Source organism: Pituophis catenifer, unplaced genomic scaffold, assembly GCF_029215685.1.
Source record: "Pituophis catenifer annectens isolate HBS135680 unplaced genomic scaffold, rPitCat1.0.hap2 SCAF_3, whole genome shotgun sequence".
Taxonomy (NCBI): domain Eukaryota; kingdom Metazoa; phylum Chordata; class Lepidosauria; order Squamata; family Colubridae; genus Pituophis; species Pituophis catenifer.
In genome coordinates this window covers 173059364-173077675 of record NW_027256883.1, presented here as the reverse complement: position 1 = coordinate 173077675, position 18312 = coordinate 173059364, and the positions used below count along the sequence as shown (strand labels likewise).

At 40.4% G+C, this 18312-nt stretch overlaps 1 protein-coding gene across 1 annotated transcript in view; it reads left to right on the top strand.

The window, feature by feature from the left end:
* The first annotated feature begins 3095 nt into the window (after positions 1 to 3095).
* CD34 (CD34 molecule) overlaps positions 3096 to 18312 on the top strand; it is a 39081-nt gene continuing 23864 nt past the window's right edge. Inside the window, exon 1 of the mRNA XM_070941566.1 lies at positions 3096 to 3353. Within this exon, the coding sequence (XP_070797667.1) occupies positions 3275 to 3353 (79 nt within the window). The 5' untranslated portion in view covers positions 3096 to 3274. The remainder of the gene's footprint in view (positions 3354 to 18312) is intronic.

The window sequence follows — 18312 nt, the reverse complement described above, 5'->3', positions numbered from 1 at the left end:
AGCATGTCAAACTTTTTTTTTTCAATAGAAAATGAATGAGCAATGACCCTCCTTAGCCATTTCTACAGGGACATTCCAGCTTTGACCTTTTAAATTTATCTACCTTTTAAATCCAGTGACTTTTGCCTAGTTGAATGGCTTTTATCCAGGGGTGTTATCTGAATTAGATCAAGCCACAGGTTCCAATAGCAACAACTAGTTCTTGTCTTGGCTTATCCTTCTCTTCCAGTTTGGCTGGCCCATAGCTGGCCTCTTAGCCTGAATCTTGTCTAGCAATGAACTGCCGTAGACTTGTTCTAAAGCTGTATCAGATCACATTTACCTGCAAGGGTCATGGCTCTGGAAAAAGAAACCAGCAGGGGCACATATAGCAAGTGTGTATAGGTGACCAGTCCAATCCTGTTACTGGAAATTATGAGCTGTTCCTTTAATTTACGGGGCCTCTGAAGTTGAAATTTAACAAAAGGTTCAGCAGAATTGGACCATTCAATTTTTATCAACATAAAACAGAAAGATCATGTATGCAAAATTACTTTTAAAATGTTTCAAAATGTTACTTCTATGTTGAACTTCCATTAAGAGTACATATTTCAAATATAAATGATTGGTAAAAGAATTTTATTTTTGTAAAAGATGTTCTCAACATAAGGAAGGTGTGTGCAGCTGATCATTACAATTTTGAACACTGAAAAATAAGCCATTTTATCATAAGTATAGTAGCTAAATTTTCATTTTCAAAGCTTTCCGGAGTCGAGATGAACTCAGAAAACATGCATTTTGTTATAGTCACTGCTTAAGTATTTACTGCTGAGAATAAGGCTCAATTGGAGTTTAAAAGCAAGGAGAAAAAGGAGTGCACTGTATATTTTGAACATGTGTTTGGGTGAATACATAAAAGAATTCAAGGAGCATAAAACTGCTTATTTTAGTAAATGAAGATTGAAAACAACTGTGTTGTAAGTTTCATCTGTGGTTTATTCTTAGAACGAAATTAAATGGACAGAAGTATAAAAATATATTTATTGTGACCCTCTCCCCTTCCCAGACTGAGTCTCAGTTCTTCAAGAAGTAATGGAATCCCATCTAGACCCGGCATATCATTCAAATTTTGAAAACTCTGTACTGTCCAAAACTCAGATTAATCTTGCTTTTAAAATGTGTAATTCTGACTTGCAGGAAAAGAAAAGCATAACTGGGCATTACTGTGGTACAGTGGTGAAATCCATATTTTTTTACTACTGGTTCTGTGGGCATGGCTTGGTGCATGTAGTGTGGCTTGGTGGGCATGGCTTTGTGGGTGTGGCTTGGTGGGCGTGGCAGGGGAAGGATACTGCAAAATCTCCATCCCCACCTCACTCTGGGGCTAGCCAAAGGTGATATTTGCCAGTTCTCTGAACTGCTCAAAATTTCCGCTACCAGTTCTCCAGAACCTGTCAGAACCTGCTGGATTTCACCCCAGCTGTGGTATCAAAACCCACTGGAAAAGAGGTTGCACATTCTCTTTTGAGGAAGGTCATCCATCAGACAACCAGTTGGTCCAGTGGTGAAATTCAGCAGGTTCTGACAGGTTCTGGAGAACCAGTGGAAATTTTGAATAGTTCGGAGAACCGACAAATACCACCTTTGGCTGGCCCCAGAGTGGGGTGGGAATGGAGATTTTGCAATATCCTTCCCCCAGGAGTGGGGGGGGATGAGGATTTTGCAGTATCCTTCCCCTGGAGTGGGGTAGGAATGGAAAGTTTGTAGTATCCTTCCCTTGCCATGCCCACCAAGCCACACCATGCCCACCAAACCATGCCCACAGAACTGGTAGTAAAAAAAATTGAATTCCACCAATGAGTCGGTCTATTATAAGATGGCTTTTTTCTGTGGGTGTATTGGAGCCTGATCTGACATTCAATGGGAATAGTATCAAAACAGTGATTCCTTAATGTGACTCTCAATAAATAGAAAAAAGCAGAGATAGTAACTATTATGGCTAAGTAGCCCAGCCTTCCTATGCAGATTGGTCTGTTCCCATTTCGCTCCACTACTATATTAATTTCACTGTATGATGCTCAAAAATACATATCAGATCACTGATGAAATCCTGTAGCAGTAGGAATATGGGTATGAAATATATGTTTAAAAAATGTAGTAGCTGGGACGATTCTATCCTGAGGAACTATAGAAGATGATAGGGAATGTCTGATAAAAGACTGCTATTTTGTTTTGTGACTGCTCTTGCACGCCATGACAAAATTTTAAGAATGTGCGAGACTCCCCAAGATAATAGTTTTGTGAGACTGTCAATATGATGTGGAAATTCTAAATGTGAGCCTCACATTAAGATGATTGTCTGCCCTTGCAATAGATAATACAGGACTTTAGTGCCCAAGTGATAGCACACTTCCTAGATCAATGCATGTCAATAGTCCAGTAAAAATGTAATCATTATCTAAATATACTATGTGCATAGTATTAAGAAACTTCCTAAAAAAAACTGCATACAAATTACTATGCCAGAGGCTTTTAGAAAATAGCTAGCCAAATGTTTAAGTGCCCTTTCCCACATTTAATAAAGGTTATGAAGATTCTTAAGAATCTTCTGTTCAAGAAGAAACTGCTAGCTGCCCAGTAAGGCTCCCTCCACTGGCTTTATAACATTTTGTTCTCAAGTCCTTCAATTTCAGTATGCCACTATCTAAAGTTCTTTCCTGGGTTGGCTTGAAGCTAATTAATTTTAAATCGTTCATTCTGTTTGCTTTCTTCTACATGGGGAAAAAAAAATCTCACTTTAAAAGTGCCTTTCAGCAGTTAGTTCTTGGTTTCTTTTTGTTTAAATTTTGCAGCTAATCAAAATTATTTTTATAGAAGAAATGTGGTTTTAAAATTCTCCAGCACTGCTCATGTTAAAGTACCCAGAATGCTTGTTCTCATATATATATACATATTTAAAGCTTATGTTCTGTCCATAATAAAAGCAAGGAGTTTCCAGGAAAGTGTTAACTGATGTGCTATTGTCGGGTGAGGGGAAGTTTAACAATGATGTTGACAGACTCTTCTGAACTATATAAAGCTATGAGATCAGACTTCAGAAAACTCCACCTCACAATCTTGAGCCACAAGCACATCTTTTAGGAGAGAATCCTATCCCACAATGAACTGACCTCAAAAAGCTTTAGTTAATAGGAAGAAACACTGAAGCCTCCAGAACACGGCAGAGAAACTAAATCTGAGGGGAGCTCTGAGAGTCATTCAGTTGTTAGTCCTAAGCACTGCTTCTGTACCGGGAATGATGCTAGTGTGGAGTTTTAAGATCATGAAGGAAAGGCAACTCCTCTGGGCAACCTTCTATGTTTTGTGCCTGTTGGGTGAGTATTTGAATAGAAGATACAACCTATGAACTTCTTATGCACAAAAGTGAAAGAGTGGAATTTATGAGTCTGTATGCCATCGTTTATGAAATATGAATAGAAGTGTGTACTTTTAATGTAATGTAATGAGGTTCAAAGGGCAGATAAAAGTAGTAAAAGAACGCAGTATGGAATCGAATTCTTCCAATTTGGTGATTTATAGACAGAAATGGTTACAGATATGTAGTCTCCCTTTGTGAGGAAATACTGTACAGAAGCATACAGATAATAGATGCAGGTGTTTATTCATTGTTTTGGAATGGTATGATCTTTTCCACAAATCATTAAGAATGCTTAGTTATCTTAGCATGTATTTTTATCATTCATTCTTAACCCAGAGTACATAACTACAGTATAAACCAAAATACTGTTAAGTTGTTCTTTTTTTAAAAAAAAAAAAATTCTATGCTTGTAATCCTCAAATGTCTATGCTATATAGTTTATTGTTTTAATATCTTAGAAGGGTAGATTCAGTTTGTAATTAGTCTTATTTATTAAAGCTTGCTCTTTAAAATGTATCCTTCTCCCCAGTCCCTACTGTCCAATGTTTAGTTTCAAAAACAGTTATCAATTCCACTGCAAATGCATTATCTTTCTGTAAATGCTTAAAAATGCAGCAGGATAAAATATATTTGATGTGTGTTTGCGTGCGTGCGCGTGCCTGTTTGTGTGTTCATGCACACGCACATGTATGCAAGGCTTCCAGTCAGTGTTCATCCTGATGACCACCTGGACAAGTCCCTGAAGTTTTATCGGCAAGGTTTTTTCAGAAGTGGTTTGCCATTGCCTCCTTCCTAGGGCTAAGAGTGAATGAGTGACCTAAGGTCACTTAGCTGGCTTTATGTCCACAATGTGACTAGAAAATGTTTTTTTTATTTGAACATGTCAAGTACTGCAATATCCAGACTCTTCAAATAAATACCTTTAGTGAAAAACATTCATTAATAACAATCCAAACCAATACTAATACAATACTAACAGTAGCAAACAGTAAAGCAGAATTTATCAGATGAATATATTCACCAGTTGATACTGCATTTTACAATTTATAGACCATGTGTGAGGATATTTTGCCATTCAAAAAGTCCTTCCATTCTGAGCAATGGGAAGTTAACGATGTGCCATTGTATTGCCTTTTCTCCAGTTTGTTTCTGTAGTTAATAAAGCTCATCTGTAAGTGAAGATGTTGTCATGATGATAACTACATTGCTCTTATTTAGGAGAAAATGGCCCACAACTGATTGGACCATAGACCAACTAAAATGTTCTGTCCAAAAAGAAAAGTAGCCAACTTATTCTATTTTTCCTTTAGCATATCATTAGATGCTACATGGTGTAGCTGTTGTAGCTGCAGATGGTATATGGTTCTTTTCTGAATGTTTTATATCCATTGTGCTTTGAAGCACACCCCAAAGGATCCTCAATTGCTCTCAGTTGACATGTTTGATTCTGTTTGATTCTCCAAATGCCCAGAAATATATATTAGACACCTGCTGGGAACCTGCACATTGTCCACATTCCCTAATAACCATCCACAGTGTTTCTGGAGACAAATGCCTATTATTAGATAGAATAGAATGCATTATATATTGGTAAAACAATGTTATCTGTCATATAAAGAATTTACAAACTCATCCTGCAGTAGTAGACATATTGTGTAGACGAAATTCTTTATTAAAAAAACCCAGCTGTGCATTGCTATTTTAGTGGACACAGATAATCAGCCTCTTAGTCAATATTCATAACATATTGGGGGCAATGAGGACACTATCTGGTCTGTAAATAACCTTGGAACAAGTAGATCATATTATTTTGAGCCACCCAACTTTGTGCCCTGATTTGCAATTGTAAAAAACTGATCATGCCTGCGAAGAATGGGAAATCTGAATGTGACATTCAAATAATAGCTTGAATCCTTTTTTAGTATCACATATAAAAACTGCCTCATAATTAACTCTCAGATAATCACGGTAATCATGGTCTCTCTATGTGTGTGTGTTTCTATTTTTTTATTCTAAGCAGTATCTTCAAGTACTTTATTAGCATTTTTGAAAGTTCTCATATTACTGGAAGACAAATTCCCCAGTTGTCTAAGTACATGTTTCAATCCATAGAGAGGCCCTTAACCAGAAATTAGATAAATATGGAATTGGATTTGCAAATATGTAGCCAATATGCAGGAAAATGACTATATGGATGTATATTTCAATCCGTCTCATAATTTTTATTCATGTTCTATTAAAAAATTGGGATGCATCTTGGAAAATGTATCCAAGTCCATTGGCTGTATGTAACTGAGTGTTGATTTGAGTCCAAGAGAGAAAAGTCTTCCAAAAAGTGGTGGTGATTGTTTACGATTTCATAGATGCATGAGGAGTTTTGGTTTTCGAATTTGTTTATACTTGGCAGTCATTTTAAGGATATTATTGTGCACTTGTGGATTCTTGAATTCTTTCCTACTATCTTTATAATACTAATATATCTCCCCCCACTCTCAAAATGACATGTAAATTCAGTACTTTACTAGAGTTAAGAGTAAACCAAATCTCTTCAATGCATTCCATGAATGTGGCAAATAGCAAAATAAATAATTGACTAGGAGACTTTATTTAAATTGTCATGGTACTATTTCTTGGAGTTTACTACAAGCTTAAGATCCTTATTTTTTAAGAAAAATCAGAAGAGAAAGATCTCTAAGCAAAATGAAAAATCCAGAGGCCAATTTCTCAGAAACGTTTGGTTGTAATCAATCCTTTCTTTTTCCTTTTTAAAGAATTGTCTATTCATACTGAAAAACCTGAATGATTTAAATACACAGATGTACAAATAACAGATAGCACCTGGAATGTAGGAACACATTTTCTTTTGATAATCTTACAGAATCCATAATCAAGAAGAGTTAAAAAGTTAAAGAGCTAAAGAGACCCAACCTGCTGAAGCAACTTTAGATAGGAAACATGATTTAATTTACATGTGGCTGAAAAGATAAACATTTGTTTGTACAACAGTCCCATTTAATGTTTCATTTCAACTTTCCCTTATCAGATTTCAGACTCAACTGTCTCGACCATGGTCAACTGCCAATTTTCTGGGTTAAATCTAAAGGACAAAAGAGAATTGTGCACTTCTACATTTGGCATTGGGGAACTGTTCTCCAATTTTTTAAATCAAAAATATGTAATCAAATTTTTTTCTTTATTTATTTGCTTGTTTTGGTCATCTAACAAGACAGATTTATTATTGCATATTTTTCTTTTACCTTGTTTTCCACAGCAAACAGAAAAATCTGGATAATTTTTAAAATGTTTCTGTCTTGGGATTTATTTAATCATTTGTTCCTCCTGCTTCTTTGCTTTTTTATCAAGTCATCAAATGATACTTTGCTTTGTATCTACAAAGATATAGAATACTACTACTGTAAAACTATAAGATTATCACTTCACGCTGGTGAAGTGTGTTGCTGAGAATCATATCTATATGGGTACATAGCTTCCCTTTTCATCAAGAGTGAATATACTGTAAAAGCAATTGAAGCTGTTATTGCAAACTATGATGCTGTATAATACTATGTAGAAATTAATACATTTGCCAAATATTGCATTCAATAAGAATGTTAAAATATAACAAACAAATTGCATGGTAATAATGGTAACAAAAAAAGAAAGAAAAATAAAATTGTAAGCGTAGTGTGTTGTATAACAGTATCACAGACAAAAACACCAGTTTTTGAAGAATGAAGTGAACTTCATGATACAAATTGATAGCGCCAATTGGAATGTTTGGGGAGAGCTCTTTGGAATAAGAATATTGCACTCAGAGCAAGTACTGTTAATTAAATTATTTAGAAAATGATATTATTGAACATGATTATTTACAAGGGGGTTGTGATATTCTAATGAGATTATCTTGGGCCTCATAAATAATACTTAACATGAATTAGAAATAAAAAGATATTTCAAAAAGTTTTCAGGAGGACTAATAGAATGGGAATAATCTGAATCTGAAATCCCCAGAGATTACACTATAGCAATGCTAAATTTAATTTTAGTACTTTTATGTTGATTTTGTTTCCAATATATACAACCTGGATTGGTGTAGGAAACTTGGAAAAGGGTAGACTGTTATAATAGGGATTATATCTAGTTTAATTCAAATCCTAATGACATTTTAAAATCAAATTACTTGAGCTGAACTGAAATAGAATGTTAAGCAATAATATCCTAATATTATATGATCAACCGTGGTGTGAGGTTTTTAAAATTGGTTCCTGAAGTTTGAAAGATGACAAAGCTCATATTCATATCCTATACAATCCATTAAAAAAATAAAACATTGATGTTGTAAGTACTTCAGCTATTGCATTTGAGTAGAGTAGATGAGCAAAGAGTTGGCTTAATCAGGTGTTGTAATATTTTAAGTTGTCAACTTCTCTCCTTTTCGTGTTCTCCTCAGTCTTTTCTTTGTGTCATTTGTGAGTATAAAGCCCACACCCATATCCTGTCTAGGGCTATGTGGAAAAGGAAAAAGCATCTGGAGGAGGGAATGGGTAGAATTTTATCAGATACTTCCAGAGGGAAGGGGACTCCACCCTTCTGAATTCCTGCCACATGGCTGGAGAAGAGCAAAACTAAAGATTCATGACTAATGTTGCTCAGAATCTCCAAAGGTGGTACTCATTACAATTATTGGCAGAATAAATCACAAATACAAAAATCTTGGCCTCTCCAATTTGATTTCCCATGTCCTCCAACAAATGAAATTCTGAACCTCATTTTTACCCACATAGCAGTGTGATGTTAATTTTGGCAGTCTGAGGCTAAGTGCTAACTTCTATGTTTCACATTTACCTTCAGTCTCAGCTATTCTATCATTAAAATTCTCAGCTACAAATCAGTTGATCAAATAAGAGGATATATAGTTGTAAAACTATATATTGTAGAACATAAAGGATACAGAGGCCATTCTTACATTGCTTTAAAACTTTGCAAGGGCATTGTCTAGAAGGCATGAAAATGCATACTGAGGATTTCCATGCTAATAGTTTTACAGCAAATCCAGCCATTGTTGCAGTGATGCATTATTAATAATGACAGGTTTTAGGCTACAGCTAGGACTCAGTGATATTATAAATTGCTAGTATGGAAGATCTCACACTGAAATAATATAAGATTTGTATGTTGTAGACAAGTGACATTGAGCAAAAACCTATCCAGAACAAGAGTTGACAATTGACTCCAGAGTTTTGGGACTTTCTTACAGACACACATGTACACATCTGCATACTAACATGCATATATAATTTCCCACATGCATATATTCTATTAGGTCCAATTCTATTTCCCAAGACTATATTTTTGCATCAGTTAGTAAGCTGTACTTATGGTGAGCATATAGAGGCAAGGAGGATTTACAACTCTGCTTAAAGAGTGTGAGTCACTGCCTAGCTTGCGCATGGTTTGAACATGCAAAGCAAAAGCAAAGTTACAATGCAATTTATTCCATTTAACAGCTTTTACAATGCAATAAACCTCAGTGTATACTTATTCCACTCTATTCATAGGAAGATGAACAGCTTGTAATTATTTCATCAAAGATATATCTATCACAGTCATAAAATGATTCACTAAGAAATGGGTATGGGTGATTTGAAGAAACATAGATCTTCTTAAAAAGAGAAAGGGGTCATTTTGCAATCCATTTTTCTCCTTTATTTGATTTTTCTTAAAATGCAGCTCTAACAAACATATGCAGTTTGATCAAATTCTGTTAAGCTTTCCATTTGCAGAACAGAAAAAAAGACAAATGCCCCACACAGCTTCCTCTGCATTTAATACAGCCAGCATCCTCTACATGTAATACAGATGACTGATTTGAAGCATTCACCTAAAAAAGGGCAAGCAAATTTTCAAGTTCCAAAGCTATGTATGAGGAAAACAGTTGTAGTTCAAAATGCCATGGCAGGTTAAGGCAGATATAGTCATTGTTCATCTGGTTTGTTTGTTTCCTTCCTTAGAGGAAAGTTTTATATTGTAAATAGCTGTTGCAAAGGGTCAAGACAAATGCTGCAGGTGTGATGATTCTATAGCCACATTCAAAAGGATAGAACCAAACTGAAATATAGTGGTTAATACACTAGATCAGGTCTGTTAAACTCGCGGCCCGTGGACCAGATGCGTCACACGCTGGCCACCCTCATGCCTGGTTTAGCAAAGGGAGGGAAAAGTTCCAATATATCATGTGACAACACGAGTTTGACAGCCTTGCACTAGATGCAGCAAACCCAAAATTCATAGATTCAAATTCAACCAGGCAAAGGAATGTTGTACTTGAAACTGATACCCTGGTGGAGTGGTTGAGGAACAGACAGAATTATACAGAATGTTTCTGATTATTGCAGAATCTGCATCAAGTTGAAAACTCTGAGAATGAAGATGACTTGTGAAGCTTGATGTCTTTTGTCGTTTGTAAGGCAATTCTACAGTAGCCAGAGCAGAGATTGGCTGCCCCTAGATAAAAAGGAAAAAAAAAATTGTATGAGAGCCAGGATTTTGATGCTAAAATAGGATTTCTAAGTTGAGACTTTAATGTAAATACAATATTTTGCCTCATACTTCCTGGACTTCCTCTTTAATTGACAACCTCTTCCTTTCCTCAATAACTATAAAACCCCTATGGCTTTTCTTGCTCCTTTTAAGGAAAGCAGAGAAAAATCCTTCTTGACATACAGATTGATGAAGGATTAACATATTTTTCACCCTCTTTAATTACTCTTCATAAGGTTATCTTTAAAGGTAAAATGTTTATAGTAATCACATTTACTAGGGTTATGGTTAAGGTTACAAGAAGCATTTTTATACTGCTTTTATATTTTTATAATTAACTCAAGGTGGTGAAGATACTTAATGAAGATACTTTTATTTTCCTCACAACAATCCTCTGAGGTGGGTTGGGCTGAGAAAGAAAACTGCCCAAAGACATCCAGCCAGCCTTCAAGCTTAAAATGGGACAGAACTCATTTTCCTGGTTTCTAGCCTAGTGCCTTAACCACTTTATTTCTTTTTGTAGAAATTTGATATTAAATTAAATTAAGTTCATTTTATGGAGTAATTCAGATTCTCAAACAATAATTCAACTTTTTTCTTTTCAAGGATCCAGGGAATTCAAGCCATTAAGGAATTATCTGCAGTACAATATAGGTTTTTCTAACTTTTCATTTTGCTACATGTCTGCATATTTGAATAATGCATACTATGTTGAATTTTGACCACAAAGCTGGTTTGTTCTTGCCAGGACATCACCCATCTGAGAAGGTTTACAAAGAACCAAACGTTCAAGAGTTAGCAGATAGTTCATGCTATCCCCTAGAGAACTATTTTTCATGTGTTTTCTCTGGAGCAGAAACATAAACAGAGTAGATGAGTGAGGAGTTGGCAAAGGAGTTGCTCCAAACAGTATCTCCTGGGAGAGAGCACTGCACAGGAAAGGGGGGGGACCCCTCTGGAAGAATGGTTGACATCAGAGCAGGGGCTTAACTTCCTGAAGTCCATTCTCTTGATGTCATTTGGTTTTTTTAGGGAAATGTGATGGACGGTTGAGACTGAATATGACCCAAAATCTAGATACATTTCTAATATATTTTTATATTTTAAGTGGCATAATTATAGACTTACCCAGAATGTACTTTCATAAACTTGGTGCCATAACAGAAAATACTATTTTTCGCACTCTACCTATAAAGGTTGTAGGGTATTTAATCTATTGCCATCTATACTTAGTGATTCAGGCTCTTCACTTAGAAGTGAGTCAATGGAATTTGAGTAGATATTCTTTTAGATGAGTAGGCATAATGTTCCCATTTTGTTCAATAGCTTGGGTGCTGCTAATAGTAATAAACCTGATTTTTTTGGCATGAGTTTATGACTGTTGTAGGTGTGGAAATTCTTGTATTGCGGTTGCTGTAATCTATATTCAGGGCTTTCCTGTGGGAGGCACAGGGACAGACTGCTTATTTAAGCATATTATACAGCGAGAGAACTTGCTACATCTCATGTTAATCTATTGTTCTCCACTGTTTTGTCCATAGAAGCTTTATATAAACCAAAGTGTTTGTGGGGCTCTGAAGTACTAAAATACCATTAGCGTTATATTTTAACTGATTCATTTTGCTGCCTTGAAAGATATTGATCCATCATTTGAAATACTGAATTATACCCAAATGTGAGGCCCAGTATAATTGCTCCCATCCCTATTGAAAAGGCATTGCTGCACTCAATCTCCTCTGAAATAATATTCATATAATTGAAGAGACCATTGAAGCATCTGAGCACTGTATTTCATGCCACAATCACACATAAACTACATGTGGAATATGTAATTCAAAAAGATCTGCCACAGTTCTTCAAATATTCTTTTAAACTAAAAGGACACCATATACTCTTGTTATTAGTTGTGAAGTTGTGTCCGACCCATCGCAAACCCATGGACAATGTTCCTCCAGGCCTTCCTGTCCTTTACTATCCTCTAGAGTCCATCCAACCTCAGGCCTACTGCTTCAGTGACTCCATCCAGCCACCTCATTCTCTGTCGTCCCCTTCTTCTTTTGCCCTCAATCTTTCCCAGCATTAGGCTCTTCTCCAGTGAGTCCTTCCTTCTCATTAGGTGGCCAAAGTATTTGAGTTTCATCTTCAGGATCTGGCCTTCTAAAGAGCAGTCAGGGTTGATCTCCTCTAGGACTGATCGGTTGACCGCCTTGCAGTCCAAGGGACTCGCAGGAGTCTTCTCCAGCACCATAGTTCAAAGGCCTCAATTCTTTGGCACTCAGCCTTTCTTATGGTCCAACTTTCACAGCCATACATTGCAACTGGGAAAACCAGTTTAGGAAAATCATATACTCTAGTGAATTCAGTTCAGCAGAATTATTGCTTGGTGCTCAAATAAGTCTCCACAATTCTTTTATCCCGATAGAAAGAGTATAGACTATGTTTCTCAGGATTTTATTTCAAGTCCCATGTTGTGTCTCAAATGTGATCATATTATTATGAGACTGGCATTAGTAAGACTGAATCCAGTGCCTCAATACACATGTTTATATACTGGATATAACTCTTCTTTTTTCTAGCCTAACTCCTGGATCTTTTCTGATAAATGTGTTTCCTTTTGGGCCATGGTGATACTTTAAAAACTGGAAATTCTAGGTTTTTTGTTAACTCAAATATACAGGTAAGCTTGAACAAACAAAGACAATCAGAGCACCACCTCAAGGACAATGATATTCAAATAGACCTGATGTCCTTTTTTTTTTTTTTTTAATTTGTTTAAATTTCTATACCGCCCTTCTCCAAATAGGACTCAGGGCGGTGCACAGCCTAAGTAAAAACAAAGCATACAAAATTTAAAAAACAGTAATAAAATAATTAGATATTCTGGCCGTAAATTAAAACAACCCAATTTAAAACCAATTTAAAATTTAGCTCAAGCCAGTCCTTGTTTAAAGAAGTATTATATACCACCAGTTAACTTAATTATAGTTCTCAAACTAGGTTTAACCCTGGTATGGTTCAACACACTTCCATTAGTGGTGTTGGAAGGGAGATACAAAAGTGTTCCAATTAAATTCAGACTTTACCCATGTGGCGTCATCAAACATGTTTTATTATACTGTACATTTTTATGTTGACATTCACTGTGAACTGCTAACCCTGGTCACTCTGACCAGTGTTATTTAAAACTTTTGCTTTCAGATTCAACTGATTCCATTTTGTCAAGATTTTGTCAACTTAAATACAGTATAAGATATATAGCAATTTGTCTGATTGATCTGTTTACCTAACTGATTAATCAACATCAGTTTTATATAAAGTGTTTTATGAATTGGTTATTGCAATAAATATCCTCCTCCTCCTCTTTCTCCTCCTGCTGTAGACAGGTTTAACAGAAAACATTTTTTCCTACTATGTAAGAAAAAATAGATGAGATACTATACTTCTATTAAATGTTGGCTCTTTGTTACATTAGATGTAAATGTTTTAGCTGCTAGTGACAGTTTTCTCTGCAGTTAGTCTTGTGCTTCAAGCAAACTTATCTGCACTTGAATTACCAACAAAACCTATTTTAAATATTGGTTTTTCTGATTATTTAAGTTTAGACTTACTTTGTATTTAAGATAAGCATAGAATTTCCATGATACTATTTTAAGTCTCAGCCTAAACATTATGTGGACTTGTGAGTCAAGTCCATTATACCATACCATTGACACCATAATAAATGATGGCATTTTTATCATGCATTCACTTCTTGAATCATGATTTTTTTTTGGGGGGGGGGTGTATCTTTTAAGTTTATCCTTCCATATCCCCTGGGAAGGGTTAAATGCAGTAGTGTAATTCCTATTTTCTTGGGTTCACAAACTATAAGATTTGACCCAGGGCTTTCATCTGCATTTTACTAGCAAAAATAACTCCAATGAGAACTAAAGGATACTGATCTCCTCTAGGTGAGATGCCTAATGCAGATTTTATGCTGCTCTAGAGCCAAAAGTATGGTAGCTTACTGCATGGGACAAACTGTCCATTTTCAGAGCCTTACTATCTCTAGATGAAGTCATTGTTTCCTAAAGAAACATGGCAATGGTTTTTGGATTAAATCCTCCTTTCAACTAATATTTTTGCTGGAAGAAAGCCTTCTGAGAAAGGACAACTATTCTTTTGAGTAAGTTTATTCGTTGTTAAAAAGCCACCATGTCTTGTATTATTTTAAAGGGTGCAACCAGATGAAATAGTATGAGATCCATGGCTGGATCTCTCTCTTTTTGACAAATGCAGCTGTGAGTGAACCTGAGTCAGATTAGAGCACTATACATCAGAAGAGCTTTAGAATTTTCCCGTTGAGGCTTTTCCCAATTTCACCTCATCCCCCAAATTTTCCCAAAGCAGAATGGAAACATTTGATTCTGTAAGCAGAGCACATAAAGAGAATAAGCTCCCTTTTTAAGTGCTATGGTCCTAATGTAACTAGAGGGCCCACAGCTGTTTTTTAAACAATCAAAGGAACTGAGATATTGGTGTTGTTTCCTCCATTTCAACTTGTGCCTCACAGATGTGTGAACACACCTCTCAATTTCATTGTAATATTGAACACAAAGTAATGCACTCTTGTTCCTTCTTGTGTGACACCATCACCTCAATGATGCTGAACGGGTCAGAATGTTCTGAATTTTCACTTCCATGGTTGAACCACTGCTACCATTTGTTTAATTTACAGCCATTACTAAGCCTCAATTTAAACACAGGAGTTTTCCCCCTCTAGACAAGTCCCCTTTTCCAAGACTTTCCTTTTCTTGCCTTAAAAATCAAGCAAGCATGCATACCCAGGAAGCAGACAAAAATTATCAAATTTATATACATTCCCAATTTAGCACATTTATTAAAGCAGAGAAGGGATCAGGAATGTTTAAAGCAGTTTAAAATGAAATTTAATCACAATGTTTCCAATCCAAATTTAGGGGACTTAGCTACTTAAATTCATTAGTGTTAGATCAGGCGCAGGAACAGAAGACGTGACCAGCTCGATACATGTAACAACTTTATTCACAATGTAACAAGTAAAAGAAGACTGCTGGCGCGCTGCCGGAGCTCTCCTTATATTCGCTCCCGGCAGACGCACCGCCCCTAGACAGGGATTCAAATCTCCCGCCCGATGGCTGGCAGCCAATCCGGGCGGATGTCCTTATAAGGACATAACACTCCTCCCCCCTTAGTCTGAACTGTCAATCTCGTTCACAAAAGTCACGTAGTCCCGCAGGTACGTAGGACGCCTCGGCACCCTAGCTGACCTGCGCAGTCTCACTTGTTCTCCGTCTCCGACCTGGATGGACGGGGCTCTGTCGTCTCCCGGCTCCCTCTCCGGAACCGGGCTTGGTTCGGCTGTCGAGTGAGCGGGGTCACCCCCAGCGCCTCCGGCCGGACCGCAGACCTTGGATGGCTGGTTCTGGTGGTCTTCTTCCTGGCCTGTGGATCTGTCGCCTCGCCTCGGTGGCTCGGTTCCGACCCGGGAAGAGCGTCTGAGTCTCGGTAAGTCCATCAGTTGCTCCTCCCTGGTCTCCCGGGCGCTGCGGTTCGGTTGCGGTTCGGCCTGGTGCTGGGTGGGTGGTGGTTCTGTTTGGTGCCCTCTGGACCGGCCCGCCGGCTGCGGGTGGTGCTGGCCTGTGTTGCGTTGTCCGACCTCGCAGGGGTGGCGTTGGTCTGCTAGGTCGGGCTGGCGTTGGTCAACCCCGTCTGGTCGGTGGTGGTCGACCTGGTCGGGCTGTTGTTGCGGCACTACCTCTGCGGGGCGGCGGAGGTCTCCCCTGCCGGGGTGGTGCAGGTCTACCTGGCCGGGTTGTTGTCGGCTTTCCCTTCCCCCTAGTCCCTGGTCTACCGTCGGGTGGTGCCTGGGGTCATCCGGGTCAGGGTGTCGTTTGTTGGCTGTCTTCCGTGATGGGCGGGGGTCCCCCACGTCGGTGAGCCGTGTGCCACCCTCGCCCGTGGGTCGTGGGGTGCCCATCTTGGCTGGGTCCCGGTCTACTCGCCTGGAACTGCAGTCTCCCTGGCTGGGCTGGCATAGGCTGCTGTAACTGGTGGGGTGCGCTGCTCCTCCTCTGGGCAGGTCCCGGTCTACCTGCGGGCTGGGTTGGTGGTCCCTGGCCTTGCCGTGCCCGGTGCCCACCTGGCTGGGTTGGTGTTGCCATCCCCCGTGGGGCTGGCCCCGGTCTACCTCGCTGGGCTGCCGATGTGACAGCATCTGGTAGTGGGCTGGGCCAACCTTGTCGGGGTGGTGCTGCTCTGCCTCGCAGGGGTGTGGTAGGCCTACCTCGTCAGGGTGTTGTAGGCCTACCTCGTCGGGGTGTTGTAGGCCTACCTGGTCTGGGTGTGGCAGGCCTACCTTGCCGGGGTGTTGGAGGCCTACCTCGTCGGGGTGTTGTAGGCCTCCCTCGTCCGGCTGGTTTTCATGTGCCCCCCCCACCTTTTTCGGAGTTGGTCGATGTGGCGTCTTCAGCCATTTAGGAGAGCCGCTAAAGTTAAGCGCGAAGATTGAATCTCCGTTGCTGAAGGCGCGAAGCGGGCGGCTGGCGGTTGCGGTCACTTCCGGGCTGTATTGGGGGTGCAGCCGGTCCAAGGGTGACCTCAATCTTCTGCCCATCAACAGTTCGGCCGGGCTCTTGTGGGTGGTGGCGTGTGGCGTGATGTGCTGTGTGAGGAGGAAATTGTCTATGCGCTCTTGCCAGTCCCCCGGGCCCATCTTGGTGAGGGCCTCTTTGGTCAGTCGGACCATGCGTTCGGCTTGTCCGTTTCCGGCCGGCCTGTAAGGGGCGGACAGGGCGTGGCGGATGCCCAGTCCTGCCAGGAAGGACTCCATGGCCAGGGATGTGAGCTGGGGGCCGTTGTCTGAGACCAGCACATCCGGTAGACCATGTGTGGCAAACAGGCGGCGCAGGGCTCGGATCGTAGCGTCTGTTGTGGTAGATGCCATGGGCACCACCTCGAGCCATTTGGAGAAGGCATCTACCACGATGAGGAGGTGTCGCCCTTGCATCGGACCCACGAAGTCAATGTGTATCCTCGACCCGGGGTTGCTGGGGGTCTCCCACTTCGCGACTTCGGATTGCGGTGGCGCTGGGCGGACTTCTTGGCACGGGTCACATCTGGAGACCCATTGTTCAATGTCTCTGTCCATGGAGGGCCACCAGACATAACTCCGTGCCAGGGCCTTCATGCGGACGATGCCCGGATGCCCCTTGTGTAAGGTTTCTAGCGTCCGCCATTGCAGAGTGCTTGGAATCAGCACCCTGTCTCCCCATAGCAGACAGCCTTTGATGGTGGACAGCTCCTCCTGTTTCCTGGCGAACGGGCTGAACCTTTCCTCTGGCTTTTCCGCTGGCCACCCTCTGAGGATCCATGACTTCACTTGGCGGAGTGTGGGGTCCTTTTGGGTGTGGACGGCCACATCTGCGGATGACACCGGGCAGCTGGCGTCGTCATCAATGTGAAGTAGGTGGAGCGTGGGGGCTGGGTCCTCGACCGGCTTCTTCGACGGGCATCTGCTGAGGGCGTCAGCGTTCCCTATGGCTGTGCCTGGCTGGTGCATGAGCCTATAGGAGTAGCCAGCTAGGAAGATGGCCCATTTCGTCATTCTTGGGGACATGAAGGTCGGGGTTGGTTGGTCGCCTGCGAGGAGTCCCAGGAGAGGCTTGTGGTCTGTGACTATGGTGAAGCGTCTTCCGTAGAGGTATTCGTGGAAGCGCTTCACTCCGGCCACGATGGCCAGGGCTTCTTTGTCCAGCTGGCTATAGTTCCGTTCTGCGCCGGACATAGTCTTTGAGAAGTACGCGATTGGGGCTTCCGAGCCATTGGGCAGTTCGTGGCTGAGGACTGCCCCCACCCCGTAGGGCGACGCGTCGCAGGTCAGTCTGATGGGGAGCGTCTCGCTGTATTGGATGAGGACGCTTTTGGACGTCAATAGTCCCTTGATGGCCCGGAATGCTGCTTCCTCTTCCTGGCCCCACTTCCAGGAAGCCGATTTCCCCAGCAGGCGGTGGAGTGGCTCAGCAACTGTGGCTTTCTGTTTTAAGAAAATGGCGTAGAAGTTGAGCAACCCAAGGAAAGCCTGAAGCTCCGTTTTGTTTTTTGGGCTTGGAGCTTCATGGATTGCTTCCACTTTTGATTTGGTGGGGTGTATGCCTGTGCTATCAATGAGGAAGCCCAGGAACTCGACTTCCTGTACTCCTATGATGCACTTGTCCCGCCTGACCCTCAAACCCTTGGCCTTGAACCGCTGCAGGACAAGCCTGAGCCTTTCAAGGAGTTGGGGTCTCGAGTCACCGGAGATGAGCACATCATCGAAGTAAGGCACCACCCCTGGAACGCCTTGGAGAAGGCGTTCC